Source organism: Tenrec ecaudatus, chromosome 16 (assembly GCF_050624435.1).
Source record: "Tenrec ecaudatus isolate mTenEca1 chromosome 16, mTenEca1.hap1, whole genome shotgun sequence".
Classification (NCBI taxonomy): domain Eukaryota; kingdom Metazoa; phylum Chordata; class Mammalia; order Afrosoricida; family Tenrecidae; genus Tenrec; species Tenrec ecaudatus.
The window spans coordinates 87,798,611-87,818,905 of record NC_134545.1 but is presented as its reverse complement, the minus strand read 5'-3'; the positions used below and the strand labels follow the sequence as shown (position 1 = coordinate 87,818,905).

The window sequence follows — 20,295 nt, the reverse complement described above, 5'->3', positions numbered from 1 at the left end:
GAATTTCGATTCATAGCAATTCTTCTAAGAAGTTTCCTAGGTTTTATAAACATCTAAACATCTATGGGAGCAGACAACTTCATCTTTCTCTCTCGGAGTACCTGGCGGGTTTGAACCACCATCCTGTGGTTAGCATTTTAATGTTTACACAATCCCTTTTACCTTAAGGGAATAAAAAATCCAATAGAAATGGTAGCTTATGGGGGGGGGGGAATCTACTGAAGGGGGATAAACTTGATCAATTTCCTCAAAGAACACAGATGATGATGGGGACTGATTAGGAAGAAGTCTTAAGATAATTGAAGGGGGACAGGGGAAACCAACGGCAATGATCCACACATAACCCCACCCCACCCTCTCCAAGGGGAAGAACAACAGAAAACATGGGAGAAGGGAGACAGTGGTACGTGTGAGATGTGAAAATAATTATATTCTACCAAGGGGTTATGGGGGAGGGGGAGGAGCTGATGTCACGAGCTCAAGTAGAAAGAATGTTTTAAGAATGACAGGGCAGTGTATGTACGAATGTGCTTGACACAATGGATGGATGTATGGATTGTGATGAGTTGTACAAGCTCCCAATAAAATGATTTTAAAAAGTAAATGTCTAGAAAAGAATGATGGCAATATATATGCAAATATGCCTGGTGCAATTGATTTATGGATTGTAATAATAGTTGTGAGAGCCCCAATAAAATGATCTTAACAAAAGAAATTGAAAATTGCATTGATTGAAAAAAGGCCCGAAAAGTGGTACCAGAGAATTTTTTCCCCATCATCTCATGACAATGTACCTGCTTATTCTTTGAAGGTAGCAAGGGTTGCCTCTGAGAGAATTTCCTCGAGAAATCTTTATCCACCCCACAGCCCTAATAGTGCCACTCCATGCTTCTCTCTGTTCTCCAAACACAGTTAAAAGGGAACTGAGGTGAGTCCTTCGGAGATGTCCAAACCTGTTAGGACAGTGGATATGAAAGAGTCCATCATTCTGCAGACGAGGCTTTAAGAGAAAAGATAAAAACTAAAAACCAAGTTGAACCAGCAGGAACTCTTTGGTAAAAGAATGAAATAAACTTTGGTAAAAGTTTTGAAATAAAGCAGAGTTTTTTTTGGAATCATTTTACTGGGGGCTCATACAACTCTTATCACAGTCCATACACACATCAGTTGTATAAAGCACATTTGTACATTCGTTACTCTCATCATTCTCAAAACATTTGCTCTCCACCTAAGGCCCTGGCATCAGCTCCTCATTTTCCCCTCCCTCCTTGCTCCCCCTTGAAATAAAACAATTTCACCTGGTTTTTTTTTTAACAATAGGAATATTCAGGATGATTACAAAAGGAAGAGTATTAAATGTCGACCGAGAGTAAGCACTGCTTAGGGTTTTTTTGTACCTTTATACTTTTGAAAGACCTAAATCAAACACACTATGAGTCAATTCCAACTCAGAGACACCCCATATAGGACAGTCAAACTGCCCCTCTGGGTTTCCAAGATTGTAAATCTTACAGGAACGGAAAGCCTCATTTTCATTTGTTTATTTAAGCCACTTGATTGATGGCTATTAAAGCTCTTATAACAATCCATACATCATTTGTATCAAGCACATTTGTACATATGCTGCCATCATTTCCAAAACCTTTTCTTTCTATTTGAACCCTTGGTATCAGCTCCTCTTTCCCTCCCTCAAAAAGCCTCATCTTTACTCTTCTAATCATTTAATATATCTATCTGTATTTTTTACATGCTTTCATTCTATTGTTTCATTGAATATATTGTTTGAAGTATGATATTTTAAAAATGTACAATTAGCAGTCTTAATACACTGATACAGAACAAATATATAACATTCTTCTGTATGAAATGGCAGAAATAAAAATTATTGGAGCGGTATCAGCAGCATGCTCAGAGAGCACAATTTAATTCGGGTTACTTTTGTATGCTTTCCAATCTTTAGGAACAGGTTAAATTTATATTTTTAGTTATAGTTTCAGACCAGAAGAAGGAGCATGTTGATTCTTGAGGAAGAGAAAACATTGTCAAGGCAACAGGTACTGCATTTCTTGACAAGATCTCTTCTCATCTGTGTTATTTTCCACTGGAGAACAAGGAACCTTTTGTTCCAAGGCTTGATGTTGAAATGTGAGCGAAATATTACAGGAATTAAGCCAAGAATCTTAGGTTTTTTTTAAACCTAGAGTAAGATTTCACAAAAATTCAGTTAGATCTCTAGAAGAAACTTGTGCAGCTGGACGTTTTTAGGCTTACAGAAAAATTAACTTAGTAGACCTTCATTTAACTAGTATTTTAAGCACTGAGTGTATATCACATCTGTTGGGGGTAGGAATGTAGCAGCAAATTAAACAAAGCATTATCTTCCTGAAACTTACATTTTAGCAAGAGGGACTTACGGTATGCAGACTGTCAAATATGTCGGGAAATGATAAATACAATGAAGGAAAAAACTGGATATCTGCAGCTGTCTGTTGCCTTTAGTATGCAAACTGAGTGCTGGCCTTTGACAGGAAAATAGTACAACTTGGGACAAATGATTTAAGAACTCTGGTGAAGATGAGATTGAAAAATGGACAAAAACTTCATCATGAATTATTTTTTAAAAAGTGAATCTTTCAAAGCAATCTTAACACACTTGTTTTTTTTAATTGGGGGTTCATACAGCTCTTATTACAATCCATCCATCCAACCATTGTGGGAAGCACATTTGTACATTTGTTGCCATCATCCTCAAAACATTTTCTTTCTACTTGAGCCTTTGGTATCAGCTCATTTTTTTCCCTTCCCGGCCCCCTCTCCCCCATGAACCCTTGATAATTTATAAATTATTATTTGCAATCTTAACACAGTTTTAAAGAGTTCATTTTTTGGGGAAAATGAACATTCCTTCAACTTGAAATATATAATTATTAAGTTACAACAAGGAGTCTTGGTAGTGCTATGGGATAGGCATTGACCTGCTGACTGCATGGTTGGCAGTTCAAACCCACCAGCCCCTCAGGAGAAAGTTGAGGTTATCTGCTTCCTTAAAGATTTACCACCTTGCAAACCCTGTATCAGGTCAGTATGAATTGGAGTTAACTCAATGACAGTGGGTTTGGTTTTAAAATTTGAGAGCAGTAAGCTTAGCATGAGAACGACTGAGTGTAAAACATGCATTCTAAGTTTTGCATTTCAGATGCAAGAGAAACATTCCAATGAAGTAGTAAAACACTTTATATTTAAAAAAAACACTTTATATTTACTTACTGGCATTATTACCCTGTCACCTCTGTCGACTTACATTAGTGGAGCCATTGAAAGTCATGTGCTGAGCACTTTACCTGACTCTTGCTGTGTACTGTGTTATAAAGTGTTCCTCACTTTTTCCCAAGTGATTTACTGACATGATTTGAAATAAAAATTTATAATGGATTTGTAAGAGCGCCTTTGTCAAGAGATAAATCTCATTGCATTTTGTCTTATAAAAATAAATCCTAAAAAAAAAAAAAAGTCCTAACTGCTGTTTACCTATTTTAACTTGGGCGCGAAGGCTATTACTGTTGTTAGTTGCTATGGCCCATACAGAAAAATACAGGTAAAGGAATACGATTTTCTTAAACTGTTACTGACAAACAATTCCTTGTACGAGCAGAGCTTTCCTTTGCTCTTGTCTAGTCACACCAGCATTGCTATAAGAAACTTTTAATTCTACTCGGAGAATTTCTTGAAGTCAATCTAATTAGTGCTTAACTGTGTACTTCATAGTGACAATATAATTAAGGATGATAATTTCTAAAAGTTCCAATAAATAAGTAAGCATTTCATTTATCACATCCTTGCAGTGTCTGAATTAATAGTTTTTCCAGTTCAGCAGTGACCAATTCTGTATAAAAACTCAAAGCCTTTATTCCTTTCTTATAGTAGGGGTACAATTGGAATAATTATTTGTTCCCAGTATAAAATATTCAGCCTGCAAGTTGTATCTACTGATTAACAACTGATATAAACTAAAAAAGCATTTAAAATGTTATTTCACACTTAAAAATATTTCAGAGTCAATGAAACATACAACTTTCCTCTAGTTCTTAAATGCGCCTTCCCCACCCACTATCATGATCCCAATTCTACCTTACAAATCTGGCTAGACCAGAGGATGTACACTGGTACAGACAGGAACTGGAAACACAGGGAATCCAGAATGGATGATCCCTTCCAGACCAGTGGTGAGAGTGATGATACAGGGAGGGTGGGGTAGAGAGGGGGAACCGATTCCAGGGATCTACATGTGACCACCTCCCTGGGGGACGGACAACAGAAAAGGGGGTGAAGGGAGACATCGGGCAGGGCAAGATATGACAGAATAATAATTTATAAATTATCAAAGGTTCATGAGGGAGGGGGTTGCGGGCAGGGAGGGGCAAAAATGAGCTGATGCCAGGGGCTTATGTGGAGAGTAAATGTTTTGAGAATGATGAGGGTAGCGAATGTACCGATGTGCTTTATACAATTTATGTAGGTATGGATTGTGATAAGACCTGTATGAGTCCCTAATAGAATGATTAAAAAAAAGACCCAAAAAGAAAAAAAATTTCAGAATCAAAGCATATACAGTGGCCTTTACCACTACCATTATCCTCCCCCAAAGAACGGAAACTTAACTACAGGCACCTGCCCCAAACAGGAAGCAGAGTAACAAACTGTAGGGAAAGTTTGGTTAGCAATCTGCAGTGGATATCCTTTCCCTTGAAAATGTGCATCAGTGAAACAGTGGTCACCTGTATTAAAGCCACTATTTTAAAACCACAATCAAATGAAAGATTTTGCCCCTTCTACACTTAACCTGTTAACCCAAATATTAAGAAGTGCTAAGAATCAGACATGCATGTCCTTTTATCATGACTTTTACTCAATATTGTGCTGGATGTCTTTGCCAAAGCTATCAGACAAGAAGGAAATTAGAGGGAATCAAACTGGCAAAGAAGTAAAACACTTTTTATTTGCAAATGACAAGATCCTATAAGTAGAAAATCCTAAAGACTGCAAGAGCATTGTTGGAACTAATTCAGCAAAGTGACGGTACAAAATCAACATACAAAAATTAGTTGAATTTGCTTTATGCTAACAACTCTGAAAAGGAGATCAGGAAGACGATACCATTTACAATATCTGAAATGAAGTCTCACCATCAAAATACTTAGAAATAAACCTAAAAGATGAATTACTTCGAAATAAATCTAACCGGAGAAACAAAAGGCATGTACACAAATAAAACACTACTATAAGAAACTTACATAAATTATGAATATACCTGTTCATGGATAGGAAAACTTAATATTGTGAAAATATCAATGACTGCCCAATCTACAGATATAATGAAATTCTGAACCAGGTTCTAATTTGGTGTATTAATTCTTTAAGGGGTTGGAAGAACTAATCACCAATTTTATGCAGAAAGTCAAGAGACTTTCCCCTGTATAAGCAAAGCAGTACTACAGAAGAACAAAAGAGGAGGCTTCTCACTTTCTGATCTCAAAACCCTACTGCACAGCCAAAGTAGTCAAAACTGCTTGGTATCCACTTACAAAGAGATCTTTGACAAAGGACTGAAACATTAGACAGGGATGAGACAGTCTCTAACATGGTGCTGGCAAAATAAGACTCATCTCACACCATTTACAAAACAAACTCCAAAAGGTGGTCAAAGACCTAAATGTAAACCCTCTAAAAACCAAACTCCTCCCATTGAGCTGTGCCTATGATGTTTATTCATAACAACCTTACAGGAGAATTGCCCCTGTGAGTTTCTGAGACTGAAATTCTGTGGGGGTGGGGTGGGGTAGAAAGCCCTGTCTTTGTCCCTTGGAGCCACTGTTGGTTTTGAACTGCCAATCTTTGGTTAGCAGCCAAACTGTAACCACTGCACCACCAGACCTCCTTATATAAAGCCTCGTACTATGAAGGTCATCGTGAAAAAACGGACAAACTTAAGGACCCTTCATACAAGGCATAAATACACGGTCAAACATGGAAAGTACTATTTCCCTGATGGGGAACTGGACACCGGTCTCCCATGTGACAGGCAAGGATACTCACCACTATACTAATGAGGAAGAAGAAAATTAATTGAACTATGGTGTTGGTGAAGAATATTGAAAGTTCAAACCATGGACTGCTAAAATTTGCACAAGCAGATCTGTCTTGGAAGAAGTACAGCCAGAATGTTCCTTCAAGGCAGGCATGACTAGACCTTATTTCACATACTTGGGACATTTATCAGGATAGACTAGTCCATTGGTAAAGTGGAGGGACTCCAAAAAAGACGGCTTTCCCCAAGATGAATGGACACAGTGGCTGCTACAGTGGGCACAGGCACAGTTGTGAGGGTAACGCAGGACCAGGCAGTTTTTCATTCCGCTGTACCCTGGGTCACTGTGAGTCAAAATGACTGAACTGCACCTAACAATAACAAACATGAAAACCAAACGGCTGGACACAAAATAGACGATGGACCTCCTAAAAATTAGACAGTTACAGGCACTAAAGGGATAAAAAGAGAGTCCACAGACTAGGTAAAAAACCTTGACTGACATGCCACACAAGGGACAAATTCAGGAAAGAACCACCTCAACAAGAAAAAGACAACTGCAATTGAAAAATGGGCAGGGACAATAACACACGTCACTAAAGACATTCATGCAGTCAGCAAACATAAGAAAAATGTTTGAGATCTTTAGCCAGTCAAGAGACGCAAATCAAAACATCTCCACCACATTCTAGCGTTAATAGCACAGTCCAAGAAAACAAATGCGAGCTAGTGTGGAGAGAATCATGCAACCACTGGAAAGTGGTGTGGCTCCTCTGTCTCAGCAAAACTTGTATTTAGTATCTATCCTAGAGAAACAGAGCCATGACAGGAGTTGGTATATGCATCAGATTCATAATAGCAAAAAGATGAAAGCTACCTAAAATACCAGTGGGAGAGTGGACAGGTAAATTTTGATACACCAAATTGAAAACCATGTAGTGTTAAAGAATAAAGAATCTGAAACACCTCATTACATGGATGAGCCCTCAGAACATTCTGACTGAAATTAGTCAATCACAAAAGGACATATTGCATGAGACCACTATTAAGCGTCAAGAAAAGGTTTGCACACTAAAACATACGTTCTGTGATGGTTATCAGGGATGGGAGAACAAGACAGGGAGAAAAAGGCACTGGCTAGAGGTTAAATTCACTCACTGCCATTGAATTGATTCTGACTCAGAAACTCTAGGAGACAGCAGAACTGCACCTGTGAGTTTCCTGGACTGCAAATCTTTTGTTACTAGGTGCTGTCCAGTTGGTCTGAACAACCCTATATACAACAGATAGAAACGCCGCCCCGTCCCATCCTCACAATTGTTTCTATGTTGGAGCCCGTTGTTGCAGCCACGGTGGCAATCCATCCTGTCGAGCACCTTCTTTTGCTGCTCCTCCTAAAGGAGTGTCGTGGGTTTCAAACTGCTGGCTTACTGTTTGGGAGTCCAACACCGAACCACCATGCCACCAACACACTGCCCGATCTTGTGCCATCCTCACAGTTGTTCCTATGCTTGAACCCATTGTTGTAGCCACTGTGTCGGTCAGTCTTGTTGACCTTCCTATTTTGCTGTCCTACTTTACCAAGTATGATGTCCTTCTCCAGTGACTAGTCTCTCCTGACCACATGTTCAGAGTATGTAAGATGACCTTCCACGTTCTTTGCTGCTAAAGAGCACTCTGGACATAGTTCTTACAAAATAGATTTGTTTGTCCTTTTTGCAGTCCATGGTACTTTATTCTTTGCCAGGACTACAGTTTAAACTCATTCTTTGATCTTTCTTTTTGAATATCCAACTTTCATATGCATATGAGGCAATGGAAAATACCATGGTTTAGTCCCTCAAATAACATCTTTGCTTTTCAACACCCTAAGGAAGTCTTGTGCAGCATTTAACCCAAGGCAACACCTCTTTTGATCTCTTGACTACTTCCATGAGCATTGATTGTGGATCCAAGAAAATATCCTTGACAACTTCAATCTTTTCTCCACTTATTATGCTACCAGTTGTGAGGAGTTGTGTCTTTTTTACATTGAGTCATAATTCATACTGAAGGGTGCTTCAAATCATCACTGTCAGCCATCAAGGTGGTGTCATTTACATATCTCAGGTTGTTAATAAGCCTTCCTCCAATCTTGATATAATTCAACTTCTCTGATTATTAGCAAAAGGCTAGAGTTTAGATAAGTTAATTTGGCTGAAGGAAAAGGCAGCATACAGTAACAGGGAGCTATCCAAAAACTGATGAAAGCAGAGCAAGGCATTGGGAGGTCTGCAAGAGTTCAAAGCCACCCAGACTAAAGGAAAGGAGGGGGGAGAAAGGAGGAACTGATCACAATGATATCTTTATAAAACCCCCTCCCAGGGGGGATGGTCAGCAGAAAATTGGGTGAAGAGTGACATTGGTCAGTGTAAGACATGAAAAAAAAATACTAATTAGAAATTATCGAGGAGGAGGAGTGAAAGGGGCGGATGAGAAGCTGATACCAAGGGCTCAAGTAGAAAGAAAATGTTTTGAAAATAATGATGGCAATAAATGTACAAATGTGCTTGACACAATGGATTGTGATAAGAGTTGTACAAGCCCCTAATAAACTGATTAAAAAAAACTACCAAGGGAAATATTGTTATATACATAATCTTGCAATAAGTGGATAGAAACATAGGCTGAGTGGGATGTACAAGGGTGTTTTTTTACCCCCAAAAGCTATGTATTTTAATTTTTTTTTTCACAGAACAACCTTATCACCTTCAAGGTACTCTTTATCACACTTAATACATTTGTCAAATCTGCGATTCCATTCTTGGAAACATTTTCAAACTCATGTTTGAATGGCTGACAGCACCTCCCTCATTTTTTTTTTTTACCTCCTTCATTTTTTTCTTCACCTCTTCTACGTCCTCAAATTTCTGCCCTTTCATGTCCCCTCTGCATTCACAGAAACAAAAAGAAGTCACAAGGAGTGAGGTCAGGTGTGTGGGGTAAGAGAAGCATGCTGGGTTTTTTGCCCAAAACTGGTGCACTGAGATGGCTGTGTGAGCAGGTCCATCGTCGTCATGGCAGAACCAGTGCCCCATCTGACACAAATCAGGCCATTTTTTTGCACAATATTACACAATCTTTTCAGAACCTCTAAATAGAAAGCTTGATTAATAGTCTGCTCTGGTGGAATGAACTCCAAATTTACTATCACTCAACATGTCATCCATTTGGGAAATTGACAGACATCCAGAATGGGGTTTGTCATCAATCAACATTTCACCTCTTTTGAAACGAGAAAACCATTTGCGTTTCTCCCTCAGCGCTGTCCTTGTGAGCTGTGTTCAACCTCACAACAGTTTCTGCAGCATTTTTTCCGAGCCAGAAACATAATTTCACAGTCACACACTGTTCTCTTACATCTTAAGCCATCACAAAAAGCGAGGTTTGAGTTCAACTGCTTTTATGAAAAAAATTCACTGTGACCAGAAAGAACCTTCCTAGGTAATGCCACTGAGTGCATTAACTCAGAGTTGCGCGATGCTCACCTAGCGGGGCCAATGTGTACTATGAAAACTCTGTCCAGTGCAATTCTTTTTTTTGGTATCCTCTCATATATACCTGACTACATAGAGATTTGGCAGGGCATTTGTATACTTGTATTTTCCTTTGCTAACTATATCCAGGAATGTGGTAGAGGATACGAGGGGCAAAGTTATGAAAGTTTCTTAGATGTAACCAAGCATATTGAGGCAGTGAGTTGCTGGGCTTAGGGGCTCATGATTATAGTTTCTGGGGACACTAAGGTTAATGGTCATGGGTATAATTCACAAAGACAATCTTCTTCCTACTTTTGTGAGTAGTGACAGGTTTTAAAAACTCATGAGCAGTCATCTGAAGCGCAACTATTAGTCTTTTCCCTTCCAGAGGAGAGAATAATGTTGAAAATGGAAAGACATAGGGATACAATATATTACTATAGCTCAGTTATCAAGTAATTGAGCTTAGTATGTTGGACAATTGAAGAGGATGCATGCATTCAAACTTGTGTTTTCACAAACTTGCGTGGTTTCAGCCCCTTTTTGAGAACCTAGGGCTAAGTCAGTAATTATCGGTAGTCATGCTTAATGATTTGGAAGTGATATATATGACTCTGGATAGAAGTTACCATATGTGATTTCCCCTCAATTTACATGCTTAAAAATGTAATATTTTTAGTATACTGTATTCACTATATTTTGTGGACAATTATATCAGGCAGCTTGCAAACTTTGTATTTTCCTAGTGTTTTTAAAAATTGATTAACACTATACACATATAAATATTAAGCTAGCTAAATGCTTTTCTTTTCTAGAGTTCAGCATACATTTAAGATAAAATGACAACCTCCTGGAGTGACCGGTTACAGAATGCAGCAGATATGCCTGCTAACATGGATAAGCATGCCCTGAAAAAGTATCGGCGAGAAGCCTATCATCGGTAAGTGTTTGTCTGTGTAATCCTCAAATGACTCTGTGAAGGTGGTACTTACTGTCTTCATTTTACAGGTGATGAAATTAATTGTAGTTCAGGGAAGTATTTTGTCCAGGATCATTTTAGCTATGTTGTGATTCAAACCCAATCCAAAGGGTAGACTTGTAACCACTGACCATTAATCATTATATGATATCGCTGCTTTTATCTACTGTAAAGTCCTCAATAGCAGAAAGTCTTCAGCTGCTAAAAAAATTTGCCCCTTAATTAAATAATTTTTAAGCAGACTTTCAAGTTGTGCCTATTGGCTACTGTGTTTTCATTGCGTGTTAGATTGAGTGTGGGTAACTGGATGTGTTATCAACCTGTGGGTCACGACCCCTTTGGGGTTTGAATGACCCTTCCACAGGGGTCGCCTAAGACCATTGGAAAACACATTTCTGATGGTCTTAGAAACTGAGACACCGCTCCTCTGTCCCCAGGTGAGTCCGCTCACATGCAGCTACACACACATATGAGTGTTACCCATGCTACACCAGGCTTCATGACAAAATTTCATTTATTTGTCATTAGAAATATTTCACAATATATAATTACATATTGTTTTGTGTTTAATCACTATGCTTTAATTATGTTCATTTTGTAACAATGAAAATGCATCCTGCATATCAGATATTTACATTATGATTCATAACATTAGCAAAATTAGTTATGAAGTAGCAGCAAAAAATAATTTTCTGGTTGGGGGTCACCACAACATGAGGAACTGTATTAAAGGGTCACAGTATTAGGAACGTTGAGAACCACTGATTTAGATCTTATGCTCCCTAACTTATTTGACTTATCACCTCCCCTTTTCAGGAGAAAAAAAACATTCAGCACCCCATCCTGGCAATTAAAAACTTTTGTTCTGTAGTCCATAATCCAGGATAAAGAATAGGTTTCTGCTTTTGTAGTCTTCTTGGATTTTTCCAGCACCTACCCTTGAGCATCTCCCACTTTGGGGTAACATGCTATAAAATTTCTTTCGAAGTTTAAAATGTGTTTTTATTAACTTAATCTTTTAAAATAGATTCCGTTAAATGCCTACTTCTGCCTAAATCTTAAGTAGCTGAGATAGTTGGAGGTGAACATTATATTGCTTATGGTGCCTTTGAGTTAGTTCCTACTCATAGTGACCCTGTGCACCACAGAAGGAAACATTTCTGGTTCAGTAACATCCTTAAAATTGTTATGTTTGAGCCCATTGTAGTAACCATTGTGTCAATTCATCTTAAGGTTCTTCCTCTTTTTCGCTGACCCTCTACCAAACCTGGTCTCCTGATAAAATGTTCAAAGTATGTAAGGCAAAGTCTCACCATCCTTGCTTCCAAGTTGCATACTGGCTGTACTTCCTCCAAGACTGATTTGCTTGCTTGTTTTTGGCAGTCCCTGGGCTCTTCAATATTCTTTGCTAACACCATAATTCGGGTGCCTTAGTTCTTCACAGGTCTTCTTGATTCAGTGTCTGCCACTTGCATGCATATGAAGCAATTGAAAATGCCATGGCTTGGGCCAGGCGCACTTTAGTCCTCAAAGTGACATCTTAGCACTTTAACACTTTGAAGAAATCTTTTGCAGCAAATTTGCCCCATGCAATGTGCTGTTTGATCTCTTGACTGCTGCTCCCATGAGCGTTGATTTTTTTTTAGGCTCAAGTAATATGAATCTTTGATAACTTCAATTGGTAGGCATTGTTTCTTTTTAGGCAGAAATGAGAAATTGACATTTTCATTATATATATACAATAGAAAGAATCGGTCTGTACTAGGCCCATTTCTCTCTTCCACCCAAGTGGAGTTGCTAGTGGTTTTGAACTGTCGATTTTACAGTTAGTAGCCCAATGTTTAACCCAGTATGCCTCTAGGGCACTTTCGTTGAAAACACACTCTCTCTCTCTCTCTCTCTCTCTCTCTCTCGTTTATTGTATCTCAACCCTATAGGACAGAAAAAACTACTCCATAAGGCAGGCGTCCTCAAACTGTGGCCCACGGGCTACGTGTGGCCCGTTGAGGACATTTACCTGGCCTACTGGGTGCTTTTGCCCCGTTTGTTTTTTAACTTCAAAATAAGATATGTGCAGTGTGCATAGGAATTTGTTCATAGGTTTTTTTTTTTTTTTAAAACTATAGTCCTGCCCTCCAAGGGGTCTGAGGGACAGTGAGCTGGCCCGTTTGAAATGTTTGAGGCCCCTGCTATGGTTTCCAAGGCTGAAATCTTTATAGAAACAGACTGCCGTATCTTTCTTTGCCAAAGCCTTTTGTATGTTGGAACCACTAGCATTTTGGTTAGCTGCCCAGCATTTAATGCACTGCACCTCCTTAATAATAAGTAGCATTAAAAAGTTATTTGGGGGGGAGGTCGTGGGGAGGGAGGGGAAATTGAGGAACTGATGCCAGGGGCTTAGGTGGAGAGCACATGTTTTGAGAATGATGAGGACAATGAATGTACAAATGTGCTTTACACAAGTGATGTAGTGTATAGATTGTGATAAGAGTTGTATGAGCCCCGAATAAAATGATAAAAAAAGTTATTTAGGAATTCCTGAAAGTTGGTAACAACTGATAAATGTTCTGTCTCTGGCTTTATAGGAAAGAGAAATGGATAATGCTCTTAAAATCTTAACTGGATAGATGGCTAAATTTACTTATATAGGAAACTACAAGTCCTAAGTACTTACATTAAAAAATAGTTAATATTGTTTTGAAAGTTAATACATCAACAGTGGGTTAATAAAGCAGACTGGTGATGTTTTCCTGGAAGGAGGCATTCCTACATATTAGGCTATCGTTGCTCTTTAAAAGACATTATAGCTTTCCATCAAGGTGTGAATGCCTCAAAGGCAATCATTGGTTGCTGAGGATCCTCTAGCTACCTCAGTGGTTCTCAACTTTGCTAATGCTGTGACCCTTTAATACAGTTCCCCATGTTGTTATGACTCTCCCCCCCAATCATAAAATTATTTTCATTGCTATTTCATAACTGTCATTTTCCACTGTTATGAATTGGGCAACCCCTGTGAAAGGGTCATTTGACCTCCAAAGGGGTCGTGACCCATAAGTTGAGAACTGCTGCTCTACTAGGTGTACGACATGTTACTAAATATAGCATGTGGAATAGAATTTAAAACAGTGTTTACACAAATTAAACACATGACATATATATTTTGAAGAAACTATTCTATATATGCTGTTTTGTTAACTGCTGTTGAATTGGCCCCAAGTTCTGGTGCCCCTACCCATAATGGAAAATAATGTGCAATCTTGTGCCATCCCCATAATCAGTTGTGAATTGGACCATTGTATAGTGGTCTCACTGGCTAAATGTTGAGGGTAGATTATCAGGCCTTTATTCTTAGTCTTAGTCTGTAAATTCTGCTTAACCTGCTCAGTATCATAGCAGCATAAATCATTGCCAGAAGTGAGAGCACCGTGTGAGGCACATTTACCAGGAATTGAACCCAAGTCTCCCACATCTAAAAAATACACTTATTTCCATTGAGTCAATTCTGACTTACAGGGGCCCCATAGGACAGACTAGAACTGCCCCTGTTTCCAAGACTAGCTGTTCATGAGAGTAGAAACTACTTAATCTTTCTCTCACATAGAAGGTGAGAATTCTAACTACTGAACCACCAACTCTTAGCTGTAATTTTTATCATTTTTAAGTTCAATTCTTTGTTTAGTTTTTGTTATTAAAAAACATTTTGGGAATGGAAGTGTTGTTAACAAGTTCAGGGACAAGGGAACAACAAGTGATTCAAAATCGGTGGCAAGGAGGGTGTAAGAGGCCTGTAGGGCTTGAGCAAGGGTAACTGAGAGGAAATGCTGAAATCCAAATCGAGGCTGAGCATGATAGTGAGACAAGTTGAAAGTAAAAGGAAATAGAGGAAAGGACTAGGAGGTGAAGAGCATTTATTGAGGTCTAGATGAAGTATGTACATATGTAAATTACTTATTTATGATAATGAGGAAATAGATCTATGTGCATATGTTTATAGGTTTAGTGTTAAGGTACCAGATGGACATTGGGTCTCCACTCAAGTACTCCCTCAATGCAGGAACACTGTTCTCCTAAACTGGCATTCCATGATGCTCACCTTCTGGACACAATCGCTGAAGACAAATGGATGCATAAGCAAATGTGGTAAAGATAGCTGATGGTGCCTCGCTATCAAAAGATAGCGTCTGGGGTCTTAAAGGCTTGAAGGTAAATAAGCGGCCATCTAACTCAGAAGCAACACATCCCACATGGAAGAAGCACACCAGCCTGTGTGATCATGAGGTGTCAAAGGGATCAAGTATCAGGCATCAAGGAACAAAAAAATCATATCATGAATGAGGGGGAGTGCAGATTGGGAACCCAAAGCTCATCTGTGGGCAACTGGACATCCCCTCACAGAAGGGTCCCGGGAGGAGACGAGCCAGTCAGGGTGCAGTGGCGACAATGAGGCATACAACTTCCCTCTGGTTCTTAAATGCTTCCTCTCCCTCACTATCATGATCCTAATTCTTACTTTACAAATCTGGCTGGACCGGAGGATGTACACTGGTACAGATAGGAACTGGAAACAGGGAATCTAGGACAGATGAACCCCTCAGGACCAGTGGTGAGAGTGGTGATACCGGGAGGGTGGAGCGAAGGTGGGGTAGAAAGGGGGAGTCAATTGCAAGGATCTACATATAACCTCCTTCCTGGGGAATGGACAGCAGAAGGGTGGGTGAAAAAAACCCCCACACATTTGGTTAGCACTTAACATTTTTAAGAGAGGAAACAAGGGCTAGAATTATGTAGTGAAAAGATAGCATCTAATAAACATCAAATGTCCTAATTTTATTTAATGTATCATAGTCTGAAAGCACTTCTAACTTGTCAGGGGAGCCAGCCCCTAGCAAATAATCATGGGTCCGATAGGCACAATTGTATAGCTATATGTAAAGATTATTTTAAAAATTACAGTAAATAATAAGAGAAATAATAAGATAATAAGAGATAATAAGAGAAATAAAAGAGTAAAATAAAGGAGTCAGACACATTTCATGGTCGCATGCTCACCTCAGCCATGCTTGGTGGTCCACTTGGGGATGGGAGAAGAGAGGAGGAAGAGGAGGAGGAACATGGAATGAGGGAGAGGGAATGAGAACTGGAGGGGAGAAGCATCTTTATTTTGGGGGCTTTTATAAGTAGCCATTAGTCATGCATATTCAGGAGTTACATATGTCACAAAGTGGGTGGTAATCACAGTAAAGCCCCTAAGCTCACAGGTAAGGAAATGGCAATACCTGCTTTGGGGGGACAGGCTGAGCAGTGGCAGGAGATAATCAGGGACATCTGTCTCTAGTCTACAGGGAGACAGAATCAACCCTGTGCCACTTTAAAAGAATCTGGGGAAAGACATTTAAAGCAGGATAATCTGCTTGGACCTTACCTCTAATTTAGCTTTCCAGATTCTGTTGTAAGTCACGGAATGCAGTCTTGGGCATGTTTCCCTCAGTGCTGGTCTCCCACACGGACTCACCTGGAGTGATAGTTCCTGGAAGATTGACTCACCCCCTGCATTCTTCACTTAGTAGACCGAAGTCAGAAACAGTAGAAGCATTATTTTCAAGGGTTTGAATCTTTAGGTATTCTTAAAATAATTTTTTAATGTAAAATTTGAGTCATTAAACTCACATGTGTTTGAATCTTTTAAGTAAATGGGAACTAGTTTGAAGAAATCAGCATTATATTCAGTTTTAAGGTTTTCTTTGGTGGTAAAGTGTGTGTGTGTATATATAATATCATTTTCCTTTTCAGTAATTTTTTATGTACAATTTCATGACATTTACATTTGCCATGTTGTAGAACTATCTTGGCTATCTATTTCCAAAACTTTCCTACCTTTAACAGAAACTCAGTGCCCACTTAAGTAGTCACTCCCATGTTCATTTCCTCCCTGCCCCTGGTAACCACTAATACACTTTGGTCTCTAGGCATTTGCTTCTTGTAAATAATTCATGTAACAGGGACTAAATACTGAAGGGGACACTCTGTCCTTCATCATCTGACTTAATACTCCATTGGATATATATACCACATTTTGTTTATCCTTTCTATTATTGGACACTGAGGTTTCCACTTTTTAGCTGTTATGAATAGTGCTGTACCGAACATTTGTGTATAAGTATCTGTTTGAGTCTCTGCTTTGGAATCTTTTTGGGTTTTTCTCCAGGAGTGGAATTGGTAGGTCATTCTGTGATTGTTCATTTTAGCTTTTTGAGGAATTGTTTTCCATGGTGACTGTGCCACTTTACAATTCTACAAGGGGTTAAAAAAATTTTTAATCACCTTATTGGGGGATTGTACAGCTCTTATCACAATCCATATATCTATCCATTGTGTCAAGCACATTTGTACGTATGTTGCCATCATTTCAAAACATTTTCTTTTTACTTTGTGGTAGTTTATTGTGCCAACCTGCCTGAGAAACACATGTGGGGTTAATTAAAAGGTGTAGGGATAAATGGCTCAGTGAGCCTTGACTTTCTAGTTCTCAGGTCTCTTGCTTTGTAATAGTCAGACCAGGGTGCAGTTGCCTTGGCCAGTTCCCTGCTTCAGCTGGCAAGGCTCACTTCCTGCAAGACATCCCCAAGGAGAAACCACATGGACCTACCCTGATGCAGCCCTGGGTGTTGGAGCAGACATGTGGAGACCCCTGCCAGTGCTGAGATGCTTACACATTCACTGATTCGGCTTTCCTCCTGCAGTCAGCATCATAGTGTGTGTTTTGTGAGATGGAGGAGGACTTTGTGGATTGGTGTCGGACATATGGGTAATGTTGGACTTGTGGGCTTGGGCAGCACTGGTTTGGGATGTTTTCTTGATGCGTGCTTTTATGTATAAAGCTCTCTTGTACATATGGAGTTTCTGTGGATTTGTTTCTCTGATGTACGCAGACTAACACATACTTGAATCCTTGGTATCAACTCCCCATTTTTTCCTTCCCCACCCCACTCTTCTTTCCTCCCTCATGAACCCTTGACAATTTACAAATTATTAGTTGTTGTTTTTTCATGTCTCAAACTGACTGATGTCTCCCTTCACCCACTTTTCTGTTGTCTGTCTCCCAGGGAGAGGGTTACATGTAGATCATTGCAATTGGTTTTCCTTTTCTCCTGCCGTCTTCCCCTTACCCTACTGGTATGGCTACTCCCATTATTGGTCCTGAGGGGTTTATCTGTCTTGGATTCCCTGTGTTTACAGATCTCCATCTATACCCATGTACATGCTCTGGTTGAGCCGGATTTGCAAGGTAGAATTGGGTCTTGATAGTGGGGAGTTAGGAGGAACCATTAAAGAACTAGAGAAAGTTGTATATTTTATTGGTGGTATACTACACTCTTCTCTTCCTTGTGACCTTTCTGTGAGGGGAGGTCCAATTGTCTACAGATGGGCTTTGGGTCTCTGCTCCCCACTCCCCTCATTCACAGTGATAGGAATTTTTTTGTTCTTTGATGCCTGATACCTGATCCTATCAACACCTTGTGATCACACAGGCTGGTGTGCTCCTTCCATGTGGACTTTGTTGCTTCTCAGCTAGATGGCTGATTGCTTATCTTCAAGCATTTAAGATACCAGACGCTCTATCTTTTTTTAAATCATTTTATTGGGGGCTCATACAACTTATCACAATCCATCCATCCTGTCAAGCATATTTGTACATTTGTTGCTATCATCATTCTCAGATGCTATATCTTTTTATAGCCGGGTGGGCACCATCAGCTTTCTTCACCACATTTGCTTATGCACCCACTTTGTCTTCAGCGATTGTGTAGGGAAGGTGAGCATCATGGAATGCCAGTTTAATAAAACAAAGTGTTCTTGTATTGAGGGAGTCTTTGAGTAGAGGCCCAATGTCCATCTGCTGTCTTAGTACTAAACCTATAAATCTGTGCACAAGGTTCGATTTCCCCATCCCCAAATATAAATATATCTACATGTGTACATGCTTGTATTTATACCTGTATAAATGCCCTTTGCCTCCTAGTTCTGTCCTCTATTTCTTTTTACTTTCATCTTGTCCCACTATCATGTTGGGTTACATTACCCTTAAGCAAGCCTTACCAGGCCTCCTACTACCCTCCTTGCCATTGATTGACATTGATTTTGGATCACGTGTTGTTCCCTTGTCTCTGGGTTTATTAACACCCATTTCCTTTCCCCATCTCTCCCTCTATTGTGGTTCCCTACCTCAACCACCAGTCCTGTTGTTGTTTTCTCCTCTGGATTGTTTATCCCGCCTGTCTTATTTAGATAGACATGCAGAGACAATTATAAGCACAAAAACATGACAGAACAAGACAACAAAAGAAAAAAACAAAACAAAACAATGACACCCCCCCCCAAAAAACGCCTATAGTTTAAGATTTGCAAGGGTCCCAGGGAATGCTGAAGGTGGACTTTGGGACCAGGGCGTGGTACCCCAACAGACTGGACTAGAAAACACTACGAAAGGTCAACAAATAATCCTTGAACTAACTACAAGCTTTTCTGGTTGTGTTTTGTTTTTTGCCAGTGGTTTGTTGTTGTTTTGTTGTCTGTTGTTACTTGGTTTTGCTCTGTCTTGTTTTTGTGCATGTTATTAACTCTGCAGGTCTGTCTAAGTAAGATAGGCTGGATGAACTATCTGGAGGAGAAAACAATGGGACCGACAGTTCCGAGGGGACATGGGATGGGGGTGTTGGGGGGACAGGAAGTGGTATTAACAAACCCAGGGACAAGGGAACAAGTGATCCAAATTGGTGGTGAGGTGGGTGTGGGAGGCCTGGTAGGGCATGATCAAGGGTAATGTAATGAAGAGGTATTGCTGAAACCTAGGTGGGGACTGAGCATGATAGTTGGGCAGGAGGAAAGTCAAGGGAAATATAGGAAAGAGCTGGGAGGCAAAGGGCATTTATAGAGGTCTAGATAAAGACATGTACGGATGCAAATATATTTATATATGAGGATGGGGAAATAGATCTATGTGCCTATATTTATAGGTTTAGTATTAAGGTTGCAAAAGGACATTGGGCCTCCACTCAAGTACTCCCTCAATGCAAGAATACTTCTATTAAATTGGCATTCTTTGATGCTCACCTTCCTGACACAAACGCTGAAGACAAAGCAGGTGAACAAGCAAATGTGGTGAAGAAGCTGATGGTGCCCACCCGGCTATCAAAAGAGATAGCGTCTGGGGTCTTAAAGGCTTGAGGTTAAACAAGCAGCCATCTAGCTCAGAAGCAACAAAGCCAACATGGAAGATGTACACCAGCCTGTGTGATCACCAGGTATCGAAGGGATCAGGTATAAGATATCATCAGAACAAAAAAATCTTACTATAGTGAATGAGGGGGTGGATTGCAGAGTGGAGACCCAAAGCCCATTTGTTGGCTACTGGAGATCCCCTTGCAGAGGGGTCTAGGGGAGGAGATGAGCCAGTCAAGGTGTGATGTAGCAATAATGAAAAATACAACTTTCCTCTAGTTCTTAAATGCTTCCCTCTCCCCCCCACCCCACTATCATCCGATTTCTACCTTGCAAGTCTGCCTACACCAGAGGATGTACACTGGTACAGATAGGAACTGGAAACACAGGGAATCCAGGGTGGATGATACATTCAGGACTAGCAGTGTGAGTGGCGATACTGGGAGGGTAGAGGGAGAGTGGGTTGGAAAGAGGGAACCAATTACAAAGATCTA

The 20,295-nt window shown here is 39.8% G+C and overlaps 1 protein-coding gene across 1 annotated transcript in view; it reads left to right on the top strand.

The window, feature by feature from the left end:
• Nucleotides 1–20,295, top strand: part of NT5C2 (5'-nucleotidase, cytosolic II) — a 106,698-nt gene that overhangs the window by 8,284 nt on the left and 78,119 nt on the right. The window contains exon 2 of the mRNA XM_075534987.1: nucleotides 10,419–10,543. Within this exon, the coding sequence (XP_075391102.1) occupies nucleotides 10,443–10,543 (101 nt within the window). The 5' untranslated portion in view covers nucleotides 10,419–10,442. The remainder of the gene's footprint in view (nucleotides 1–10,418; nucleotides 10,544–20,295) is intronic.